The sequence below is a fragment of the Oncorhynchus masou genome, chromosome 23 (genome assembly GCF_036934945.1).
Source record: "Oncorhynchus masou masou isolate Uvic2021 chromosome 23, UVic_Omas_1.1, whole genome shotgun sequence".
Classification (NCBI taxonomy): domain Eukaryota; kingdom Metazoa; phylum Chordata; class Actinopteri; order Salmoniformes; family Salmonidae; genus Oncorhynchus; species Oncorhynchus masou.
This window is the reverse complement of record NC_088234.1, coordinates 38,570,514-38,594,485: the sequence shown is the minus strand read 5'-3', so window position 1 is coordinate 38,594,485 and position 23,972 is coordinate 38,570,514. Positions and strand designations below refer to the sequence as shown.

The 23,972-nt window shown below is 41.5% G+C and overlaps 1 protein-coding gene and 1 long non-coding RNA gene across 4 annotated transcripts in view; both read right to left on the bottom strand.

The window, feature by feature from the left end:
* Window positions 1–9,840: 9,840 nt before the first annotated feature.
* The window catches only part of cxcl12a (chemokine (C-X-C motif) ligand 12a (stromal cell-derived factor 1)), a 28,279-nt gene continuing 14,147 nt past the window's right edge, over window positions 9,841–23,972 (bottom strand). Inside the window, exon 4 of the mRNA XM_064932021.1 lies at window positions 9,841–12,144. Within this exon, the coding sequence (XP_064788093.1) occupies window positions 12,117–12,144 (28 nt within the window). The 3' untranslated portion in view covers window positions 9,841–12,116. The remainder of the gene's footprint in view (window positions 12,145–23,972) is intronic.
* Window positions 12,155–23,508, bottom strand: LOC135510800 (uncharacterized). 3 transcript variants are annotated; one of them, XR_010451164.1, is made up of 8 exons: window positions 22,066–23,508; window positions 21,739–21,796; window positions 21,067–21,150; window positions 20,835–20,896; window positions 20,559–20,647; window positions 17,832–17,895; window positions 17,562–17,691; window positions 12,155–17,335 (listed from the first exon to the last, which is right to left on the bottom strand). It is a non-coding gene; the product is annotated as an uncharacterized LOC135510800 (long non-coding RNA). The 3 variants fall into 3 exon arrangements; XR_010451163.1 differs by having other exon boundaries at window positions 21,058–21,150; window positions 21,739–23,508; XR_010451162.1 differs by having other exon boundaries at window positions 21,739–23,508.

Genomic DNA, 23,972 nt, shown 5'->3' with positions numbered 1-23,972 from the left:
TATGTTTACTCGCTCCCAGAAATGTCATACATGATGGATCATTAGCTTCTCTTAACTTGTTATAGCTGCAATCCCGATATCGGGATAAGTGTCATCAACAACCGCTGAATAGCATAGCACTACATACAATAAATATTACTATAAATATTTATATTCATGAAATCACAAGTGCAATATAGGAAAACACAGTTTAGCCTTTTGTTAATCCACCTGTCGTATCAGATTTTGAAATTATGCTTTACAACGAAAGCAATCCAAGCGTTTGTGTAAGTTTATCGATCGCACGATAAAACATTAAGTACACTTAGCATCAGAAAAGCAATCAAATTAATTGTTTACCTTTGATGATCTTTGGACGTTTTCACTCACGAGACTCCCAGTTACACAACAAATGTTCCTTTTGTTCCATAAAGATTATTTTTAGATCCAAAATACCTCCGTTTGTTTGTCGTGTTATGTTCAGAAATCCACAGGAAAGAGCGGTCACGACAACGCAGACAAATTCCAAATAGTTCCCATAATGTCCACAGAAACATGTCAAACGTTTTTTATAATCAATCCTCAGGTTGTTTTTAAAATATATAATCAGGATATGCATATGCATGGTAGCATTGGATAGAAAACACTCTATAGTTTCTAAAACTGTTAAAATAATGTCTGTGAGTATAAGAGAACTGATTTGGCAGGCAAAACCCAGAGGACAATCCATCCAGGATTCTTTCTTTTGAGGGTCATTGGACTTTTCAATGCTTTTCTATGGGAAAGTCTAATAATTAGGACGCAGATTGTAGTTCCTGTGGCTTCCACTAGATGTCAACAGTCTTTATAAATTGTTTCATGCTTGTTTTTTGAAAAACTATTTGTATTCTTTCGACGTATCCCTCAGAAGGACTCTAGTCCTTTGGCGCACGTGAATGAGTACGCGCTCCTCATTCTTTTTCTCCGGTATTGAACACAGTTTATTCAATCTTAAATGTTATTGTTTATTTACATATTAGGGTACCTGAGGATTGATTAGGGACTATGTTTGACTTGTTTGGATAAAGTATATTGGTAATGTTTGGGATTCATTTTGCATGCATTTTGAACGAGGGGAAACAGGTGGATTATTGAATGAAGCGTGCCAAATAAACTGACTTTTTGGTGATACAAAGAAGGACTTTATCGAACAAAATGACCATTCATTGTGTAACTGGGACCCTTTGGATTGCAACAAGATGAAGATCTTCAAATGGTACGTGATCTTCAAAGGTAATTGATGTTAATGCAGGAAATGGGTGAGGCGCTGTCCTCAGACGATCAAATGCTATGCTTTCGACGTAAAGCCTATTGTAAATCGGACAAAGCGTATCGATTCCCAAGATTCTAAGCTAAAGAATGGTATTTAACTCTTGTATTTTTATGATTGTTTAATATTACTACTTTTGTTTTTTGAATTTCGCACTCTGCAATTTCACCAGATGTTGTCGAGGTGGGACGCTAGCGTCCTAATGATCCGAAATAAGTTAATTATCCATGGAGATGGGGACAGTTAAGAAGGTTATTAATCTCTAGGCCATGGAGGAGGAGGATTCCATTATATTTACTTAAAAACCTCTTAAAAACATGCACTCACACACGCACACATACGTGCATGCAAACAGACACACACACATACACACAGAATGTACAGTTATGAATATAACTACTGTTCCCTGAAGGAGGGAACGAGGTATAACATACTATGGGGAGTCAACGACGAATCCTACTGACCTGAAGCAAACTGAAATCACACCCAACAGGCCAATGGATGCCGTGCCCGCCCTCGAAAGCCCCGCCTTCCTGGCTATAATACCTGGGCTCGCAAACATTTCCTCAATTCAGTACCGCTCTTTAGCGAGCCCAAACTCCCCGACAGAACGGGCCAAAATGTGTAATGCCTCATTCCCTCCTTCAGGGAACAGTAGTTATATTCATAAATGTACGTTCCCTTTCATTCAGTCACTCGGTCTAACATACTATGGGGACATACAATAATGCCCCAAGCCGGCTCAAAGGGTACCAAACTAGGAGGCCCATGGCAGCCCAAGCCTACACAGGTTTCACCGGATCCAAAAAGGGGTTACAGAAGCCAACTTTTCCCCGAGAAGCCTCAACTGTCAGAGCCCAATATAGGGAACCAGAACCTGCTGCAATTTTGATTTGTGTACTGACCCACTGCAGTTCAAGTCCATAGACTCCACGGTTCCAAGAACAATATGTATTTTGTGAGCCTGACATGTCAGAACTAATACAAGGAACCGCAAGTTCAATACAACACTCGCACTGCATAGCATCGGGCAGCCACAGCAGCCCAAGACTCAAACTCACAGTGAACTGTGGTATCAATGATCAATGCACACTCTGCGCCGTGCCACCCATCAAGACAGCCCGAGGCTCAAACCCACAGCGAAACTGTGGTAACCCGGACAGAACGCTGCCTAACATCGGCCTAACGCTGCCTAACATCGGCAACTCCAGAATTCACCAGAACAGCAAGTCCAAAACAACAACCTGGATAAATGTGATATATGCGCGCTTCCAGACACCAAGGCAGCCCAATTCTCAATCCCACAGGGGAACTGTGGTAACCCGGGATAAATGCGCTGGTACATCCAAGCGATAAAACCTCACAAAGGCCTGTGGGAAATCCCAACTCGCTGCAGCACAAATATCAAAGAACGCACACCGCTACACAAGCCTTCTCCTTTGCTGTCATACTCCAGGGAGATGGCCTCCACAATCAAACGAGAAAGACGCTGCTTAAAAAAGTGCCCTAGCCCGAGCTGGATTAGCGAAACAGACAAAAACATGGTCACAAACACAGATATGCTGGGTCCTATCCATATACATGCGTAAAGGGCGCAGCGGATACAGGCCATGCAACCTCCATTGTTCACTGGAAGCATACAGAGGAGGAGAGAAAGGGAACAGCTCGAAAGCCAGGGACAAGTAAGACATTGGCATAACCGTGGGAGCACAAGTATGAATTAGGACTTAACATCACTTTGGAGTCGTCAGGCACAAACTCCACACAGGAAGGATGTACTGATAGCGAGTGGAGATCCCCAACACGCTTGGCCGACGCCAAGGCCATGAGCTTGTAGGAAAGGACCTTCAGGTCCAAAGATTCCAAGCATCCAGGATCAAAACTAGGTCCCAGGTCAGTGCCATAGGCTTAGACACTGGTCTGAGCCAGCACACTACTTTCAGGAATCGCACCAGCAGAAGGTAAGACCCCGGGGTAGAGCCATCAATCCCTACATGACACGCCAGGATAACTGCCATATAAACATTTCAATATGGAAAAAGAAAGGCCCTACTCAAAAGGCTCTTTCAAGAACATCAAAATATCCACCAAAGAGCTCTCAAACGCACCCCACGTATATGTATACAACCCTCTCGTATAGCCTGTGTAGTCGTAATCACTTTCAAGGGTTTAGTTAATTAGGATACCCATTGGCTACTGCACATGCAGCAGCTACCTTGCCTGGGGTCCACATAAAACATACAAATACATGACAAAGTACACAACAGTTATAGACAAGAACAACATAAGATAACACATTAAATTAAAAAATAAAAGTTAGAAATAAGAGTTAGATATGGGAAAGATACCAAGAAACAACAACAAAAAATACTATTTACACACTATTCATAAATACATAATAATATTCTTATATATAGTAGAGTTCCATTTTATCTTTAGAAAAAGAGACGCTTGTGAAGCTAAACTTTTTGTTTGAGTAACCTCTGGTGGCAGAGCATTCCACGATGACATGGCTCTAAACATAGCTGACCACGCATTAAATCCGTTTTTGGTTTGGGTGCCGTGAAGACGGAGTGGGTGCCGTGAAGACGGAGTGCGTGTGTACGGAGTGCGTGTGTTTTCCACATCAGACTAGCCGAATGGACACTTACGATAGCATTACAGTTTCCATTCAGAAAGACAAGATTGGAGAGAGAGAGAAAGAGAGACACAGAGAGAGACGGAAAGAGAGAGACGGAAAGAGAGAGAAAGCTGTCCTGGAGGGTAGCCAGGGGAGATGGGAAGTGGGAAGAAGGAAAGGACAGAAGCAGAGCAGCTGTAAGGTTGGGACACATTATTATTTTGTTGCACAACAATTCACTGTTGTTTCATCTAAAGTGTTAAGAAACATTGTAATTGCAAAGAAAACAATCTTACACACAACTGAAAATGTGATGGAAGGACATTATGTACAATCGTTTCTTAGAGAGTTATGTCAGCAAAATTAGCACTTTAAACGCTCACAAACTCACCAACAAATCACTGACGAGCAGAAGGAGAGGAAAATATTAGAACGACAAAGGAGAAACTTAAATACTGAACACACATCTGTGTCTCATCTCTCTACACACTAGAGAATTGTCGGTGTAATATTTACACTCAGAAAATATTCTGCCTCCCGGCAACAGATGCTCCCTGGTAAACCTGATATTACTGCTGCTGGTGACTCGGAGTCAGACAGACACCTTCCCAACTGGAACCAAAGTGGTACCTCACACTGAGATGAACAATTGAACTCGTCTAAGGGGGACATTGCTCTCTTAAAAACTGAGAGACGATTATTAGCAAAGGATGGAATTCATTCAAACCCAGATTGTAGAAACCGTAACGACCCGGTTTAATATTGAACATTTTATAAACAGTCAAAGCAACCTGTTTCTCACCTGTTCAAGTAATAATGAACATTAGGCTATTGGAAATACTGTGAAGGTTAAATCACAATGCAAGGATAACGGAGATTAGTCTGTATGGGGTGGCTTTAGGACGTTTAGGAATCAACTGTTCTCCTTTTATTTATAAAGGACTATTTGGAACTCTGACCTCTGGCTCAGAAACATCTCGCAGCAGCCATCTCACCTCCACAAACCCAGATGTGGGTCACAAGGGTGGTAGTAACAGTTAATTGTGAAGACACCTGCTGGGCTGTAGCAGGACAACAGTTACACTCTGTAAAGGATATTATACCTTCCGCCTAGCACGTATCACCATGAGATTTAGTTCCTGGATACTGTTCTACGCTGTAGAAAATAGAAAATAAAGTCCAATCTATTTCTTATACTTTTGCCTCTCACAGTGTGTAGGATTTTAAAAGAAACTACCCTCACGTCCAGGAAGCTACACACCTAGGAACAGAATAGCCTACATACAGCACCTCTATTGATGCACATCTTTCACCAACTGGGGAAATCAAATTTTATATTACCTCAGAAATATGTCCTGCTGGACTGAGGAATAGCGTGTAGGATGACTCTCACTACACACCATTATCTAACAAATTATGTGAGGTAATTATACAAACAGTTCTCTATGAAACATCAGACCCCACCCCCCACCCCGTCCTGGTTGTAAGGGGTGTCAGTTTTTCACACAACCGCTCTCTGTGTCTGTGTGCTGGATTGGAGCTGAAAATATTTAGGGCAGTGGTTCCCAAACAAAAATGTCCCTATTCATGTATTTAGTGCTACAACAGGTTACAAGCCCTTAACCAACAATGCAGTTCAAAAATAGGGTTAAAAAGATATTTACTAAATAAAATAAAGTAAAAAATAAAATAAAGTAACACAATAAAATAATGATAACGAAACTATATACAGAGGCTATATCAATGTGCAGGAGTACAGGTTAGTAAAGGTCATTTTTAAAATGTAGGTAGGGGTAAAGTGACTATGCATGGATAATAAACAGCAATTAGCAGCAGTGTAAATGGGGGGGGGGGGTCAGTGTAAATAGTCCGGGTGGCCATTTGATTAATTGTTCAGCAGTCCTATTAGAAGGGCACAAGGCGAGATCTAGATGCAGATACAGGAGGCAGATGGTTAAAGTCCAAGATGTTTATTAGCAATCCAAAAGGGGTAGGCAAGAGAATGGTTGAGGACAGGCAAAAGATCAAAACCAGTTCAGAGTTCCAGGGGTACAAAATGTCAGGGCAGGCAGAATAGTCAGGCAGGGGGGAATGGAGTCTTGAAAACAGGCAAAGGTCAAAACCGAGAGGACTAGTAAAAGAGAATAGAAAAACAGGAGCACGGGGAAAACACACTGGTTGACTTGAACATACAAGACGAACTGGCAGAGAGACAGGAAACAACAGGCATAAATACACTGGGTAAAATAAGCGACACCTGGAGGTGGAGACAATCACAAGGACAGGTGAAATAGATCAGGGCGTGACACCTATGGCTTGGAGGTAGAAGCTGTTAAGGAGACTTGGGTGACTGGAGTCGTTGACCATTTTTTGGGCCTTCCTCTGACACGCCTACTATATACAGTTCAAGTCGGAAGTTTACACACCTTAGCCAACTACATTTACTCTCAGTTTTTCACAATTCCTGACATTTAATCCTAGTAAAAAGTCCCTGTCTTCGGTCAGTTAGGATCACCACTTTATTTTAAGAATGTGAAATGTCAGAATAATACTAGAGAGAATAATTTATTTCAGCTTTTATTTCTTTCAACACATTCCCAGTGGGTCAGAGGTTTACATACACTATTGTTTGTACAGATGAACATGGTACCTTCAGGCGTTTGGAAATTGCTCCCAAGGATGAACCAGACTTGTGGAGGTCTACAATGTTTTTTCTGAGGTCTTGGCTGATTTCTTTTGATTTTCCCATGATGTCAAGCAAAGACGCACTGAGTTTGAAGGTAGGCCTTTAAAAACATCCACAGGTACATCTCCAATTGACTCAAATGATGTCAATTAGCCTATCAGAAGCTGCTAAAGCCATCACGTACTTTTCTGGAATTTTCCAAGCTGTTTAAAGGCACAGTCCTCTTAGTGTATGTAAACTTCTGACCCACTGGAATTGTGATACAATGAATTATAAGTGAAATAATCTGCCTGTAAACAATTGTTGGAAAAATGACTTGTGTCATGCACAAAGTAGATATCCTACCCGACTTGCCAAAACTATAGTTTGTTAACACGAAATTTGTGCAGTGGTTGAAAAACAAGTTTTAATGACTCCAACCTAAGTGTGTGTAAACTTCTGACTTGAATGGCAGGACGCTTGGCCCCAGTGATATTCTGGACCATACGCATTACCATCTGTAGCGCCTTACAGGCTGACTACACCACTCGCATCGCGTGCGTTGCAAAATACATTTTGAAATCTATAATATTCAATTATTGCACCCACACTGCTCGCGTGCGCCAATGAGCGTCTGCATTGCTAAGTGCTAAAATGGAAGTCAGTTCTATTTCTGACGCAGATCGCGCTGCAAGTCCTGCCTCTCCCATCTCCTCATTGGTTTATAGAAGCAGGTACCCACGTGCCATCTCCTCATTGGTTATACCCACGTGGGTGACTGAAAGACAAAATAGGTCAGTGGCGGTAATGCACCTAATTTATGAAAGTTGCCAATTGCATTATAAAGTCAAGAGAAGAAAAAGCCTGGAAGGAGGAGAGATGACTGGTAACGATTCGGTTGACCATTTTATGTGTGGATTAATTGGTGGAGTAGAGGACCTTGTGCATTTCAGGTAAAATAACAATTCAATGTTTATATCCCAGGACAAATTTGCTAGCTAAATAGGACAAATTAGCTAGCTATTGCAAGCTAACTAGCTAAATTGCCATAAATGTTTAATGCTTTTCGACCTGTCCCCAAATTAATATAATTGGTTCAGAGTTTGTTTTGATAATTTAACCTGCGTGTTGTGATCGCGTTTGGTGTGGGGGGACAAAATACATTTATGCACGATGGTGCACGATGGCGAACGCGCGCAGCCGGTTTGGGTTCTGTATTATGATCGGATGCAGAGCAGTTGCCATACCAGGCGGTGATGCAATCGGTCAGGACACTCTTGATAGTGCAGCTGTTGAACTTTTTGAGGATCTGGGGACCCATGTCAAATTTTTTCAGTATCATGAGGGGGAAAAGGTGTTGTTGTACCCTCTTTACAACTGTCTTGGTGTGTTTCGACCATGATAGTTTGTTGGTGGAGTGGACACCAAGGAACTTGACACACTCTACCCGCTCCACTACAGCCCCGTTGATGTGAAAGGGGGCGTGTCCTGCTCTCTTTTTCCTGTAGTCCACGATCACCTCCTTTGTCTTGCTCACATTGAGGGAGAGGTTGTTGTCCTGGAACCACCCGGCCAGGTTTTTGACCGCCTCTGACCGACAGCTATAGGATGTCTCATTGTTGTCGGTGATCACGCCTGTGTGTCGTCGGCAAACTTAATGATGGTGTTGGATTCGTGCTTGGCCAGCATTTGGCCTCCCTTGATAAAAATAATCATAATTTTAATCAGCTAAACTGAGTGAGCTCAGCAGTGAATGGTCCTGGCACAAAAAAAATGTCAAGGGAAGCCAGTTTGGATTTTGCTTCACACCAATCACATCAGAAGCCAAACGTCATTGAAAGAAAAAACTTCAATTGTTGCATATTTCATAAACTTCCCATACATGGTGATAGAGATTTGGACTTGTGGTTTTACTTAATTCTCCATACAGGCCAATGATTATAATGGCGATTCTGTTCCAACCATAAATTCATACATTGTGCCCCTACCCTGAGAGAATGGAAGTTCAACATGTAATAGGTTAATGCATGCATGCATGCAGGAGTACCTGCCTGTTGGTCCTCAAAGGTTGTGAAATGCCTGTGTGTTTTACCTGCGAATGAACCTACAAAGCTGGTTTGTTGAAGATAGAAACGGAGTGAATAGAACAGCATCTGATAGGCCCTAATCTTCTGATAGGTCTGCAACTACTTGTTCTGTCAATAATCTCTCTCATCAACAGAGACTATAGTTCATAGTTCTGCATCAGTTCCCCCACACAGCAAAGTGCAAAGGTCAAACCTGTTTACTGTAATGTGTTCCTATAATGACCAGTGGTTCAGTTAACGGCTAAATAACTACGACCATTCTCTCCTTTAATCTCTACTTTGTGTGTGTGTGTGTGAGACATCAAACACAGACTGACCCTAAGGCTGTATGCATATTGTTAAAGTATGGGAGCTACAGTATGGGTGAACAATTAACCAAACACACACACACACACACACACTGGAAAGCAGCTATGCAATTTGGATGACTAATTCTAACTGTATGGGGACTGGTTTTCCATTGACCCTGTGTGAGACCGTAAGTTCTTCTTTTCATAGTTCTGAGTGGTTCATCTGAGCCATTCTGTGTTATAATTCATAAGTATCATGGTTTGTTACTGCAGGGGTCTGTATGTACAGACATTAGTAAACTGTCTGTTAGCAGCTCTGAGACAGACCCTCTCTGTTTCCCCTTTGTAATGCCTGAGGGAGGCATGAGAAAAGAGAGGCCTGCTTGGCGCAGTGTGTATGTATGTGTTCCCTTGTGTGTGTATTTGTGTGTGTGTGCGTGCACATGTGCATGCGTGTGTGTTAATTGTCCCATATAAAAACTGTAGATTTGGCAGGGGTTAGGGCCCATGCACACACTACGCTAGTTTCCTGTAACAGGGTTTGTGGGGTCTGATCTGCAATAGCTATAGCTGTAGATTAACCATGACATAAAGGCAACTTAACCTGAGTTCAAAAAAACATATTTTATTTAAACAGGCAAGTCAGTAAAGAACTCTTATTTACAATGACGGCCTACCGGGAAACAGTGGATTAACTGCCTTGTTCAGGGGCAGAACGACTGAATTTTACTTTGACAGCTCAGGGATTCAATCCAGCAACTTTTTGGTTACAGGCCCAACCCTCTAACCAGGGGCTACCTGCCGCCCCTGTGTTGTGTTGATGTGTTGATGTAGTGTTGCCAATAGTTTATGTTATTACTTTTTACAGTATTGAAAAAAGTATGCAAACATAAAAATGAATACTTTTTATTTAAAGATTACATTTTACTCAACAATCTAGTTTAACATTGAAATGACGTTACATCAGAGGAAATGGCTCATGTGAAAAGATCTGGAGACATTATACATTCTAGCACCTTGATATGAACTTGTGTTTGACGTATAAAAACTACAAAAATATAATATTTCTTATAATATTTGTTTTCACTCAAAATGAAAATGTGATGTATCTCATGCTTAAGATTGTTATATGAAAAAGTAAAGAAAAAGTAAAGTATTATACCACTAAAGACAATTAGAAAAACAACCGTAGACCAACAGTGTGGATAATATTCTTGTTCTCATTATAACATTCTAAAGTTACGTATTGTTAATGAATGAATATGTTGGATGTAAAGTGCATCGGTATCCAAAATAACATACAGTATATGACATCAATAGGTAGTCAAGCCAATCTATCTACTATTACCATTTCTACTATTACTATTACTATACTGCTACTAATGCTAGCACACTAAAACTGCTGATAGATTTGCTTTTCATAGTGTCTGGTTTGCTAAATATGAAACTTTATCATTTCCATAATGTTTCATGACACATTGACGTGGTAGTCTGTCTGACAACAAATTTAAGTTGGTTAACCCACTGCATGTGTTGTCCGGGATTTTAGTTCATACTGTACGGGACTAGTCAATGTCAGAATTAAAGGGGAACCTGAACTACGACGTTGGCAAGCCGCGGGTTGTTAGTTATCTGACTGAACTTGCCCTTTATGGTAGTCTGGATTAACTGTTCCTTTAATAAAATCTGGACGTACGACCTTTAATGTTTCCATAACCATGACGCGGCTACGGACTACTACTTTTTCATTGGTCGCTCAATAAGCAGAGTTCTGACTCTAAATGTTGCTAATTACCAAAGCACTCAGAGAATAACATCACAGACTATGCTTCACATTAAGACTCTTTATATAATATACTTCAACATCCAGCATGGCTGGATACAAAACAAAAAATATTGGTTGAGTCGGTACTAGACAGGGATGTCCATTCACTCCGGTGTGTTCTTAAGCAGACATACTGTAAGTGTGTTCTAGTGGCGCTGCCCTGCACACGTGAGCATCCCCATGCCTCTTGGATTTTTTTTTTGCATTGCTGAACCTTGTACACTTTCCAGGACAAGCTGATAAGAGTTGGATTGAGAGTTGTGAATTCTGTCATGAATCCTCCAGCATTATCTCTTCCTTTCCTTCCTCTCCATATCTCAGCCCCATCAATACCTACCCAAAGAACAGTTCTAATTCCTAAATGACAGGGAAGCCAGGGGCCAAAACAACTCCAAAAATCTTGACCAATCAAATAGGATAGTAAAAAAACGGTATATACATCATAGATAAAAACATACATGCACAGATATAATTTCACTTGGCGCTAATCGGGGTGGATTCTATAAGGGGTACAGGTGGTTATGGTAGCATAGGTAACAGAGGTGGTGGTTTTGGCAAGCCATGGGTTGGAAGGTTCCGTGATGGACAGGATAAGTGCTGTTCAGCGTGCGTGCCAGGTGAGTAGATGTTACACGCTATACACCTCACATTACATACAGCCGCTAGTGAAAGTCTACACACCCCTTCACAATTTGCCTTAAAATGACATCTAAAAAAGGGATTACATTAGATTTGTTTCCTACTGATCTACACAACCTACTCCACATTTGAAATAAACATTTTCAAATGACTGAAAAACACCAAATGAGGATGTATTGATTGTGTGTTTTCCCACCCCAAAGTAAATACTTGGTGGAAGCACCTTTGGCAGCGATTACAGATGTAAATATTTTGAATGAGATTCTACCAACCTTTCACAACTCTTAGGGCAACATATATATTTTCTTGAAAATCAGAAACAATGCTTGAATATTTCTGTCCATAAATGATCCCCAACCAAATGTATTGACTTAGAGCTATTTTGACAAAAACAATGGCATACAGTATGTTGTCCTACGAGTTGTGCAAAGATGGTAGAATATTATTCAAAATTATTCACAGCTGTAATAGCTGACAAAGGTGCTTCCACCAAGTATTATCTCTGTGGTGTGAAGAAGTCTTCGCTTTTTTTTATATAACTTTCACTTTGAAAATGTAGGTTGTGTAGATCTGTAGGATTTTTTTAAATATATGATCCCTTTTTCAATAAAAATGTAAGGTAGTAATATGTGAAAACTGTGCAAGAGGAGTGTAGACCTTCACTTGGCACTGTTTCTGTTGGGCGGTCTTCCTGCAGGCTCTCTAGTTGGTCTGCTTGGCTTTCTTCATCCTGAAACAGAGAGACGCCCAGTATGAATATACGACCGTTAACATAGACATATGGATATCGTCCTTGTGTGTTCAGGTCAACCACTTGACTGTTCCGCCAGCAAAATCACTTTGATTAAACACCATATTGAGATGAATGACTATTTGGTTTAGTCCCGAGTCTCTGCTGCACAGTGTTAGAGACACTGGAATGTACTACCTCACTTTGCCAAACCTCCCCAGTGATAACTACTGCTACTGGGGTCCACAGCGAAACACTCATCCTATGTGTTTGTGTGTGTCTGTCCCCTGTATTAATACTCTCTGTATTTTCCAGACAGTTGTAGCTGTTAGTAACACATGGGTCAACGAGACTAATGGTGCAAAACACATTCAACACAATGATTATCCATCTTAAGTCTCTCTATCAGGACCAGTGGCACGTATTCAGGGAGTTCAAGGGAAGCCAGGTGTCCCCAAAAAATGTACCAAGAAAAAAACATATACAATTATTTATCTTTTACCTGTCTGTGTTTCATAATTTTCCTTCAACTCGCAAGAGGCTGAATGTATCCCACTGGAGAAAGCATCCGAGCGAGCGAAACAGCGCCCCTCTGTCTCTGTATGTGAAGCCCATCTATTTCATGATGTCCTGTCAAAAAAGAGAGTCTTTGGCCTCCCTTGATAATAAAAATAAATAAATAGCCAAACAGTGTTGAGCGAAACTGAGTGAGCGAAACTGTGAATGGTCCTGGCGCACCCAAAAAGTGTGAAGGGAAGCCAGTTTGGATTTGGCTTCACACCAATCACATCAAAAGCCAAACGTCATTGACAGAAAAAACAAATTGTTGAATTGCGTTATGTTGTTGTCCTAAGGGGGCTAGCTAGCTAGCTAAAAATGTCCCTTTCATAAATTAGCCATGGATGGAGATAGGGATTTTGACTTGTGGTTTTACTTAATTCTCCAAACTGGCCAATGATTATCATGGTGATCCTGATCCAACCATGAATTCATACATTGTGCTCCTTGCCTGAGAGGTTGGAAGTTCAATATGTAGCTAGATGTACTAGGCTAGTGTTAACCAGCTGGCTCATCGTTGCCCATGAAAGGAAGTTAGGCCTAGGACAACAAAAACTAAAAGTGTGTACGGTATGGTAGAATCATAGATAGTTTTGGCAACATGAAAGAAAGGCGGATGGTTTTGGCGTTTCTCTACAAGTAGGGTGAGTGAACATGATTTTCTACTTGAACGCGCGTGCACACACAGAAATCAGTACCATGGACTGCTACTTAATATTTAGCTTATGTTGATTGGACAAATTGTTTTTGGTATATTTTAGTTGTCACTGTATTAGACTAAGCAAAGATAATATGATAAAATTAAATGTTGAAATGTTAAAGTTGAAACTGGTGCTGGAATAGTGGAGGCAGCTACTGTTTTCTTTGCTACTTGAGGTAACTCTGTTGTAAATCAATATTTGTTTAGGAGTCCGAAAATGTCGGAAACATTGACTTACTTGACCATGCTGTAGGTCATGTAACATGTTACATGCAATGTGCTTTCGAGACTTCAACGGACAGATGTTGCTCTCTGGTGTTGTGAGGAAACATAGGTGTGGTTGAATTATGTCTTGTTCTTGGCTATCATGGTGGCAAGGCATATGAACTGACAGGTTACGCAATTATCACCACATAGGATGTAGTATGGCAATTTATTTCCTTCCTGGTTTGGCTTTCCAGGGATTTTATCAATGCACCATTACTGCTCAGGACCCAGTTAAATATCTCTCTCTGTAGCCAGTTAACTCCATAGAATGACTAGATACTCTGGACATATACGTTGCTTTGACTGGCGTACCCACTACAAGTAACTCTTCACACTTGGCCAAGAGCGCATCCATGCACCAGAAGCATGGGAGAAAATAGTCTATCTAACCTTCTTTTTTCAATACCCACACAACAGAGAAACACCTGCAGAGTTCATTCGATTTTTAGTGATCCAATTCTTCTCAAATGAAGGCATTCTCAAGGAGTTGAGCAGTCCAGTTCTCCAACACACACACAACGGTGTGTAAGAGCTGTACACTGTCTCCCTCTCTGTTTGTATAGTACAGTAGTCTGCGTGCTGATCTGTGTCTGGCAGCTAGAGTGCCTTCAGAAAGTATTCAGTCTCTAAGAGCTTTCCACAGCTGGATTGTGCCACACTTGCCCATCATTATTTTCAAAGTTCATCAAGCTCTGTTAAATTGGTTGTTGATCATCGCTTGACAACTATTTGCAGGTATTGCCATAGATTTTCAAGTAGATTTAAGTAAAACATTTAACTCGGCCACTCAGGAACATTCACTGTCTTCTTGGTAAGTAACTCCAGTGTATAGTTGGCCTTGTTTAAAGTTATTGTCCTACTGAAAAAAATAAAAATAAATAAGAAATACTTATTTACAACCCAAAACTAGGCTGTTTTAAAAGAAAGAATAAAACATTTTATAAATCACATCTTACAGCAATACCACTAAGTTAGCAGCAACCTCTTTAATGAAATTATGTGACCTAATAATAGAACTACCCTGGATACGAGTACCGTCGAAGAAAAATAGAAACGAGCAGCTTCATGGTAATAAAATGAAACATTAAAACAAAAGGAAAATTAGCTCACCAGAACTAAGGCACTAACAATATCAACTGACACCACTGGCAACACGATACAGTATCTACAAAAGAGAGACTGAGTCTGCAGAGGTAAACACATCCGTCCATTATCCTAATTGCCAAATAGGTGAACATTCAGCCATTTGCTTCATCTGACCATGGTAGAATGTTTGCCTTTAGGACGGCCATAGCCTTCGATGCCAGTGTATGTTATACAGAGCCGGGTAGGAAAAGCCACACCATACCCGACGTCGGTCTGTCCACGGAGCAGACTCTTGACATCATTGAAAGCAACACGGTCACAAGCAAAGCTGGGGGCATAGTCCAGGAAGATAGATTATGGGTGCTCAGTTGCATCGAAGTGGGACAAATTCTCTGACACGCCGACGAACATCATACAATGCTGATAGTAGTGCAGTTTAGCCACAATGATGCAAGGTTTTCCGCCAGGCTTACTTGCTTAAGAGTCCCAATGTGAGAGGTCTACGAGGACGTCTTTATTCAATTTGAGGGCTTCCTTCAATAACTTTGAGACCGATGAAGTAGAAATAGAGCCCGGGTCCTCAGCTACCCCCATGATCCTGATATTGGATCTTTGCATATAACCTTGTAAATGTATGCATTGTTCCTTAAGGCTAGCCACATCAGTTTCGAGCTTCTTAACCGTGGTTTTCACTGTAGTTGTGTTGTCTGAGCATGGGGTCAAGTTTTTTCCATGTCGGAGACAGTTTGTATTCAGATCAGTACGACCCATTGCCGTATGCTTTGCGAGTTCATTCTTGACTGCTTGTAACTCCCGACTTAATAAAAATGAAAGTCCTCATTGAGCGCCTCCTTGAGTTCCGACTTGAGTGTAGATGAAATGTCCACTCTGAGGGCAGCAAGAATCTCGGCCTTCGAATCCTTGGTGTTAATTTTTTCGCAGAGCCGAGGAGCTGCTGCTACCACTTGTTGAAGAACTCAAGCTCCTCGTCTTGGGACTAGTGTCTTCTCTTTTGTCAGTGACTCAGCTGAACTTAAACTTTTGCAGGTTATGCGCCATTTACACATTAAAACTAAAATAAAAGTTGGGCAAAGTAACGCACGTCATTCAAAGGCTGCGTTTTCTAGTTCTTTAGCAGGTCAAAGCACAAAGAAACTATTAAATAAATGCAATTGGCCTACTCCATGGGTTGCTCCAAAACATACTTTTGACTTTACAATCTGTTTTACCATGTATGAATATTGAATGTGTTTCTATGGGCTAATGGCAGTAAGAACAAATTCATTGTTTTATCAAATAATCCCCCTACACATAAAATACTATTACTAGAGAGGCTGAAAGCTTGAAGCTGATTGGGTTACATTTACTCAGCTCTCCTCCAATTCGAGGGCAGAGGAACACAGGAAACAGGAAATAGCAGGGTGGCTTAGGTCACAAGGCTAGCTGAATAAGAGGGTAATGTCTGGAAAGTACCTGGGAAAAAACAATGAAATAAGATGGCAACAACCAGGCATGAACACCAATTATCCATTAATATTTTGTTTGTAGCTGCTAAGTACTGATATAAAGAGTGATGAATTATCCTGGTTGTTATGTAGGAACATAAAGAACTATCAATAATAGAGGGTATACTTATTAAGAATGTACTTGGAACTTTCACTTATGCTTTATGCTTTAAAAACGTCCCTTTTAGGTCTTTGCTTGTAGCTGCCTTTTGTCTTGTTTCCGATTACTTTCCTATCATTATACAGTTATTTCAGCACTGTACTTAAGTACATATTATGTACCTTATTTGTTACTTCATGCGTAGGCGTAGTTTCACCATATTGTTTCAGTGTACCTATGGGGCCAAGACACTATTCTAAAGCAACGCTCTGTTCCCCTGTAAATTACTATTAGATTCCTTACTGCTTTCATCAGTTTGTGTGCCTTACTGTTTCTTCCTGGATAGTTTCCCCATAGTATCAGTGTACCTGCGGGGCCTTGACACTGTATTCTAAAGCAATGCCCTGTTCCCGTTACCGTGTAAATTACTATGACCATTGTTTCAGTGTAGCTTACTTTCTGTAGTTTCCCCATAGTTTCAGTGTACCTATGGGGTCTTGACACTGTATTCTAAAGCAATGCTCTGTTTCCCTGTTATTGTGTAAATTACTATTACATTTTATTTAAATGACTCGCAAATAGTTTCTACATAGCACAAGAAACACCAATAATCTACCCTGATAGTATAGGGTGCACATATTTATTTTGCTTTGTGTAGCATACAATAAGTCATCAGTCCTCATAGCAAGAAAATAGCATTACCATAGAACTAAATGTGGCAATTTTCTGAATGAAACCAACAACTTTTTTGTTGGCTGTCTATGGCACTTCAAGACTGCCAGACTGTGGTTGGTGTTTTGGGCAGCGTCCAGTTTGTCCTTGTAGTTCTTGTTGATGTGAGGCCTCAGCATTTTTCTCTAATGTGTGGTGGAAGGAGGCAGAGAAACTTGGTTTGCTAGACAGGTTGAATTTACCACTCTGGGTCCTATGCTGGGCCATAGACTTCACCAGGGCTTCTACGAAGTACCACGAGTACTGCAACAAATAGGGACGACACACTTTACACATGAACTTAAACACACACACTCACATAAGGAACAAAGGCAGCAGTGATTTACTGTAATCAAATCAAGTTGATCAAATCAAAATGTTATTGGTCACATACACATATTTAGCAGATGATATTGCGGGTGTAGCGAAATGCTTGTAATCTGCATAATCAAAAATAATACTAGAAAGAAAGTAAAACAGAGTTCCTTACGCAGTTTGTTGCTGGTGAGGAAGTAAGTGGAGGGGTTGAGGTTGGCTGTCATGGCTTTAGCCAGCTCCTCATGGACACTCTGAGGGTTAGGGATCCCACTGGCTGAGTTCGGCTCTGGCTTGAACACAAACTGGAGACACATCAGGGGCAGAGAGAGCCACGGTCACTTAAAAGCTCTCAATGATAAATATGAGATCAGCACGAGTGATGAGGTGGTACAGTATATGTCTATAGGTGTACGGCTAGTTTAGTGTAGAGATTGTACTGTACCTTCACATAGGACCTGAGGTGATGTTCCAGTCCCTACTCGTGAGCTACAATATGAACCATCACTCTGGAAACAGAGGAAACAGCCAGTATTAATCTTAGCTTTCAACCTATTTAAAATATCAAGAATGTGTACAGTATTATATAGAGCCATTATTGCATGGAACTCTTCCATCTCATATTGCTCAAGTGAACAGCAAACCTGGTTTATAAAAAAAACAGATGACGGAACACCTCACGGCACAGTGCCCTTCCCCTATTTAATCGAGATATTGTGTGTATGTATTGATATGTAGGCTACGTGTGCTGTTTTTACATTTATGTGCTGTATTTCTATCCTTGAGCTGTTTTTGTCTGTTAATGTTCTGTGATATGTCATGTTTCGTGTTTTGTGTAGACCCCAGGAAGAGTAGATGCTGCTTTCACAACAGCTAATGGGGATCCTAATAAAATAACAAACATATTTGTTGCTGTGTTGTTGTAATATCTTGCTGATGCCACTGTGTGCAGAATGCTTACTGGCATTTGAATATAGCACGGAAAGAAGAGATCCGGACACAATGTCAATACGGTAAATGTAGGCGTCGACACAATGTGTTTGAAATTCCATGATCAGAACTACATGATCAGAATACAAAAACTGCATTAACTTTCAAGTCATGAAATGCTTTGAAAGGCTGGTCATGGTTGACACAACAGTGGTAGGCCTGATCACCGACAACGATGAGACAACCTATAGGAAGGAGGTCGGAGAGCTTAACGTGGGGTGCAAGAACAACAACTGCTCCCTCAACATAATCAAGACAAAGGAGATGATTGTGGACTACAGGAAAAGGAGGACCGAGCACACCCCCATTCTCATCAACGGGGCTGTAGTGGAACAGGTTGAGAGCTTCAAGTTCCTTGGCATCCACATCACCAACAAACTATCATGGTCCATACACACCAAGACAGTCGTGAAGAGGGCATGACAATGCCTATTCCCCCTCAGGAGACTGAAAATGATTTGGCATGGGTCCTCAGATCCTCAAATGGTTTTACAATTGCACCATCGAGAGCATCCTGACGGGTTGCATCACTGCCTAGTATGGCAACTGCTCGGCCTCTGACCACAAGGTACTCCAGAGGGTAGAGCGCATGGCCCAGTACATCACCGGGGCTAAGCTTCCTGCCATCCAGGACCTCTATACCAGGCGGTGTCAGAGGAAGGCCCTAAAAATTGTCAAAGACTCCAGCCACCCTAGTCATAGACTGTTCTCCCTGCTACCGCATGGAAATCGGTACTGGAGCACCAAGTCTAGATCCAAGAGGCTTCTGACAGCCCCCAAACCATAAGACTCCTGAACATCTAATCAAATGGCTACCCAGACTATTTGTATTGCCCCCCCCCCCCCAAGCTGCTGCTCCTTTCTGTTAATATCTATGCATAGTCACTTTAATAACTCCATCTACATATTACCTCGACACCGGTGCCTCTGTACATTGACCGGTACCCCCTGTATATGGCCCCGCTATTGTTATTTACTGCTGCTCTTTAACTATTTGTTATTCTTATCTCTTACCCTTTTGGAGGGGGCTTAAAACTGCATTGTTGGTTGTTAAATGTTCAACCAGGGGAAAACAACTCTGTACCACCTTTACTCCACACACAGAGACGCATACAAAGCTTTCCCTCGCCCTCTATTTGGCAAATCTGACCATAATTCTATCCTCCTGATTCCAACTTACAAGCCAACATTAAAGCAGGAAGCACCAGTGACTCGATCAATAAAAAAGTGGTCAGATGAAACAGATGCTAAACTACAGGACTGTTTTGCTAGCACAGACTGGAATATATTCCGGGATTCCTCCAATGGCATTGAGGAGTACACCACATCAGTCATTGGCTTCATCAATAAGTGCATCAATGACGTTGTCCCCACAGTGACTGTACGTAATACCCCAACCAGAAGCCATGGATTACAGGCAGGCCTGATCACCGACAACGACGAGACAGTCTATAGGGAGGTCAGAGACCTGGCCGTGTTGTGTCAGGACAACAACCTCTCCCTCAACGTGATCAAGACAAAGGAGATGATTGTGGACTACAGGAAAAAGAGGACCAAGCACGCCCCCATTCTCATCGACGGGGCTGCAGTGGCGCAGGTTGAGAGCTTGAAGTTCCTTGGTGTCCACATCACCAACAAACTAACATGGTCCAAGCACACCAAGACAGTCGTGAAGACTCCAGCCACCCTAGTCATAGGCTGGTCACTCTGCTACCGCACGGGAAGCGGTACCGGAACGCCAAGTCTAGGTCCAAGAGGCTTCTAAACAGCTTCTACCCCAAGCCATAAGACTCCTGAACATCTAATCAAATGGCTACCCAGACAATTTGCATTGCCCTCCCTCTTTTACACCGCTGCTACTCTCTGTTGTTATCATCGATGCATACTCACTTTAATAACTCTACCTACATGTACATATTACCTCCACTAACCGGTACCCCCAGAACATTGACTCTGTACAGGTACCCCGCTGTATATAGTCTCGCTATTGTTATTTTACTGCTGCTCTTTAATTACTTTTTACTTTTATTTCTTCTTATTATTATTACTTATTTTTTACTGCATTGTTGGTTAGGGGCTTGTAAGTAAACATTTCACCTGTTGTATTCGGCGCATGTGACAAATACAATTTGATTTGATTTGTCACAGACACACCCTTACTGATTTGGTGAGTAGTACAGACCTGTGTGTAGACACTCAGTAGGGACCAGGTGAGTTGACACCTAATAATGGCTTCCCTCCATCAACCCATTTAATCACTGGACCAGAATGCTGGAAAAAAAAATAGTATCTAAGGAAACCCGGAAAACAGCAAAATCTTTATTGAGGATGAGTAGAGACCATTACTGGTCGGAGGCATTGGGTTACATGGATGACATTTAAATGTGAATCACTCAGAATTATATTATATTCCCTTCCCGTCCCTTCTCTGTCCTACCTTCCCCTCTCCTACCCTTACCTTGATGTTGCCCTCGTGGATGCTGAGATATCCAGGCGGCAGGTTGGAAGCACGATCTTAATCTGTAGGGGGGGGGGTAATACACTGTTATAATATATGAGATTCATATGTTTCATATGTTTTAATAATACTCGCTATGATTCTATTTGTGTGCAACACATTCTTCATACAGTAATGATACAGTAAAGACCCAATCATTGAATACCAAGTGCTTTGTCCATACATAAAGTACCTCTTCATAGACCTTTGCTGGTGATGTAAGACTGCAGCGAAGGCCTGCCAGGTGAAGATGTCCATCTGGTCACCTGTAGATAGACTGGAACCATGACATAGAGACGACAGGGTTAATATAGATACACTGGAACAGAGCCAGAGACTGGGGTTGTGTTCATGTACATATAGAAAAGGGGACAGTGTTTGCAGAGAGCAGCCAAACCCTTGTCAGGCTACCTGACCTGTCTCAGCTGGGGCTTGTTACCCTGACTTGTTAACCCCTAATTTCATACTTCAAAACATATTCTTCATAACAATGCCTTACGTTAGGTAGCCTATATAGCTTACAACCTGGTTTACCATTTATTCTTTAGATTATTTTGAACCATGGTCATAACATAGCCTGTGCGTCAATTGATCATTTGTACAGATCAAAGTCTTAACAGTATGATTACAATTAGCCTTTTATTTAACTTGTAACATTGCCTTTAACCCCAATGGTGGAACACGAGACAGAGGGAGGAAACTGACAAGAGGAAGTAAACAGAGACGGCATGCATGATCATTGACTAGAAAACAGCACATACATCAAAAAACGCACAACAAATGATTTGGCTAGCTAGCAAGTAAGCAGAGCACAGCTAAAAGCATTTCTTGCTTATTTCTATCAGATAATGTTCCAATTTCTTACCCTCACACCAGTCGGGGAAGAGTGTTTTGTCCTGCCAATACATTGTCCTCTTTCGTCCCTGAATGAAAACAGTTTGAAAAATATGATTTGTCATTAGCTGCCTAGCAAGATCACCAATTCAGGATTTTAAAACTGTGCATTCCTATATCATTGACACATTCCTGAATATACAATTAGTTGTTCATAGCGTAAAAATGACAAGATCACCTGGTAGCTAGCTTGGCTAGAGACCTGACTCTGCGTTATGTCCTAATGATTGAATTTAACCATCATATGAAAGATTAACATTTTAATGTAATTTGTTGAATAAATAAACATAATACTCACATTTCACAATGTTTATTCTTCTCAAAACATTTCTTCTTCTTCTATGGTATATGGTGATCGCACAATTTAATGTGCATCCCACCAACTACCGTGCGGGATGGAAACAAGATTCCTAAAAATTAAACAAACTAGCAAAAAACTAGCAAACTCCGATAATAAATAAATAAACTAAACTGTCCGTCTGAACACACTTGAAACATTGCCAAATCCTTTACAATTCTTACACTGCAATGGTTTGGGGATGAAAGCTCTTACAGTGTATCTTACAAAACTAAGCTTCACATACGTAGGTATTTGCTCTTTACCAAAAAAACAACAGGGCTGACAGACCTTTTTCTTTTTCTCCATTCACCCTGCGGGTCTGACGGCAGGCACCAACCACACTAGGAATTCTCTTCAGGTATTGAACCTGAACATCCGTCGTTACCCCTGACATGACTCCTTTGATGGGTGCTCTACTCCGAAGTTTAAAACACAAAACTTCTATTGTCCGGATGTTATATATATTTTTTACTTTTTACCCCTTTTTTCTCCCCAATTTTGTGATATCCAATTGCTAGTGACAGTCTTGTCCCATCGCTGAAACTCCCGTATGGACTCGGGAGAGGCGAAGGTCGAGAGACATGCGTCCTCCGAAACATAGCCCTGCCAAGCCACACTGCTTCTTGACACACTGCTCGCTTAACCCGGAAACCAGTCGCACCAATGTGTCGAAGGAAACACCATACAACTGGCGACTGAAGTCAGCGTGCATGCGTCCGGCCCACCACAGAAGTCGCTAAAGCAGTGGGACAAGGACAACCCGGTCGGCCGGCCAAACCCTCCCCTAACCCGGACGACACTGGGTCAATTGCGCGCCGCCTCATGGGTCTCCCGGTCGCAGCTGGCTGCGGCACAGAACCAGGGTCTGTAGTGACGCCTCTAGCACTAGCACTGCAGTGCTTTAGACCGCTGCGCCACTCAGGAGGCCCTGTCCAGATTATTTTAAGGCTCACTGCAATCTCTGTTCTTCATAAATACAATTCATCCAAATTAAACAATTCCAGGTCACTCTGACAAACTCCACTTTTCCCAGTGCATACTTCACCATTTGACACCTCAAACGGGTCTCCCACATATGCACCCTTACTCAACAAAAGCATCCCAACAAGAAGCGATTCCTTATCATTCACACACATATCCTCCACTCCAATTTTAGAGTCCATTCAGAACATTCATCTTCACCAACTTTATATGATTAAATATGAAACTATCTGTGAAAAGATTAAATGTGATTTTGTGGCAACATGATGGAACCGCCCTCCAAGGTGAGTGCTTAAAAGGACTTGCTGAAGAATTAACATACAGACCAGAAAGCATGGAGCGGTGGCTACATGTTGAAATGGTTAAAAATTACAAGACCAATATACAGTGCCTTGCGAAAGTATTCGGCCCCCTTGAACTTTGCGACCTTTTGCCACATTTCAGGCTTCAAACATAAAGATATAAAACTGTATTTTTTTGTGAAGAATCAACAACAAGTGGGACATAATCATGAAGTGGAACGACATTTATTGGATATTTCAAACTTTTTTAACAAATCAAAAACGGAAAATTGGTCGTGCAAAATTATTCAGCCCCTTTACTTTCAGTGCAGCAAACTCTCTCCAGAAGTTCAGTGAGGATCTCTGAATGATCCAATGTTGACCTAAATGACTAATGATGATAAATACAATCCACCTGTGTGTAATCAAGTCTCCGTATAAATGCACCTGCACTGTGATAGTCTCAGAGGTCCGTTAAAAGCGCAGAGAGCATCATGAAGAACAAGGAACACACCAGGCAGGTCCGAGATACTGTTGTGAAGAAGTTTAAAGCCGGATTTGGATACAAAAAGATTTCCCAAGCTTCAAACATCCCAAGGAGCA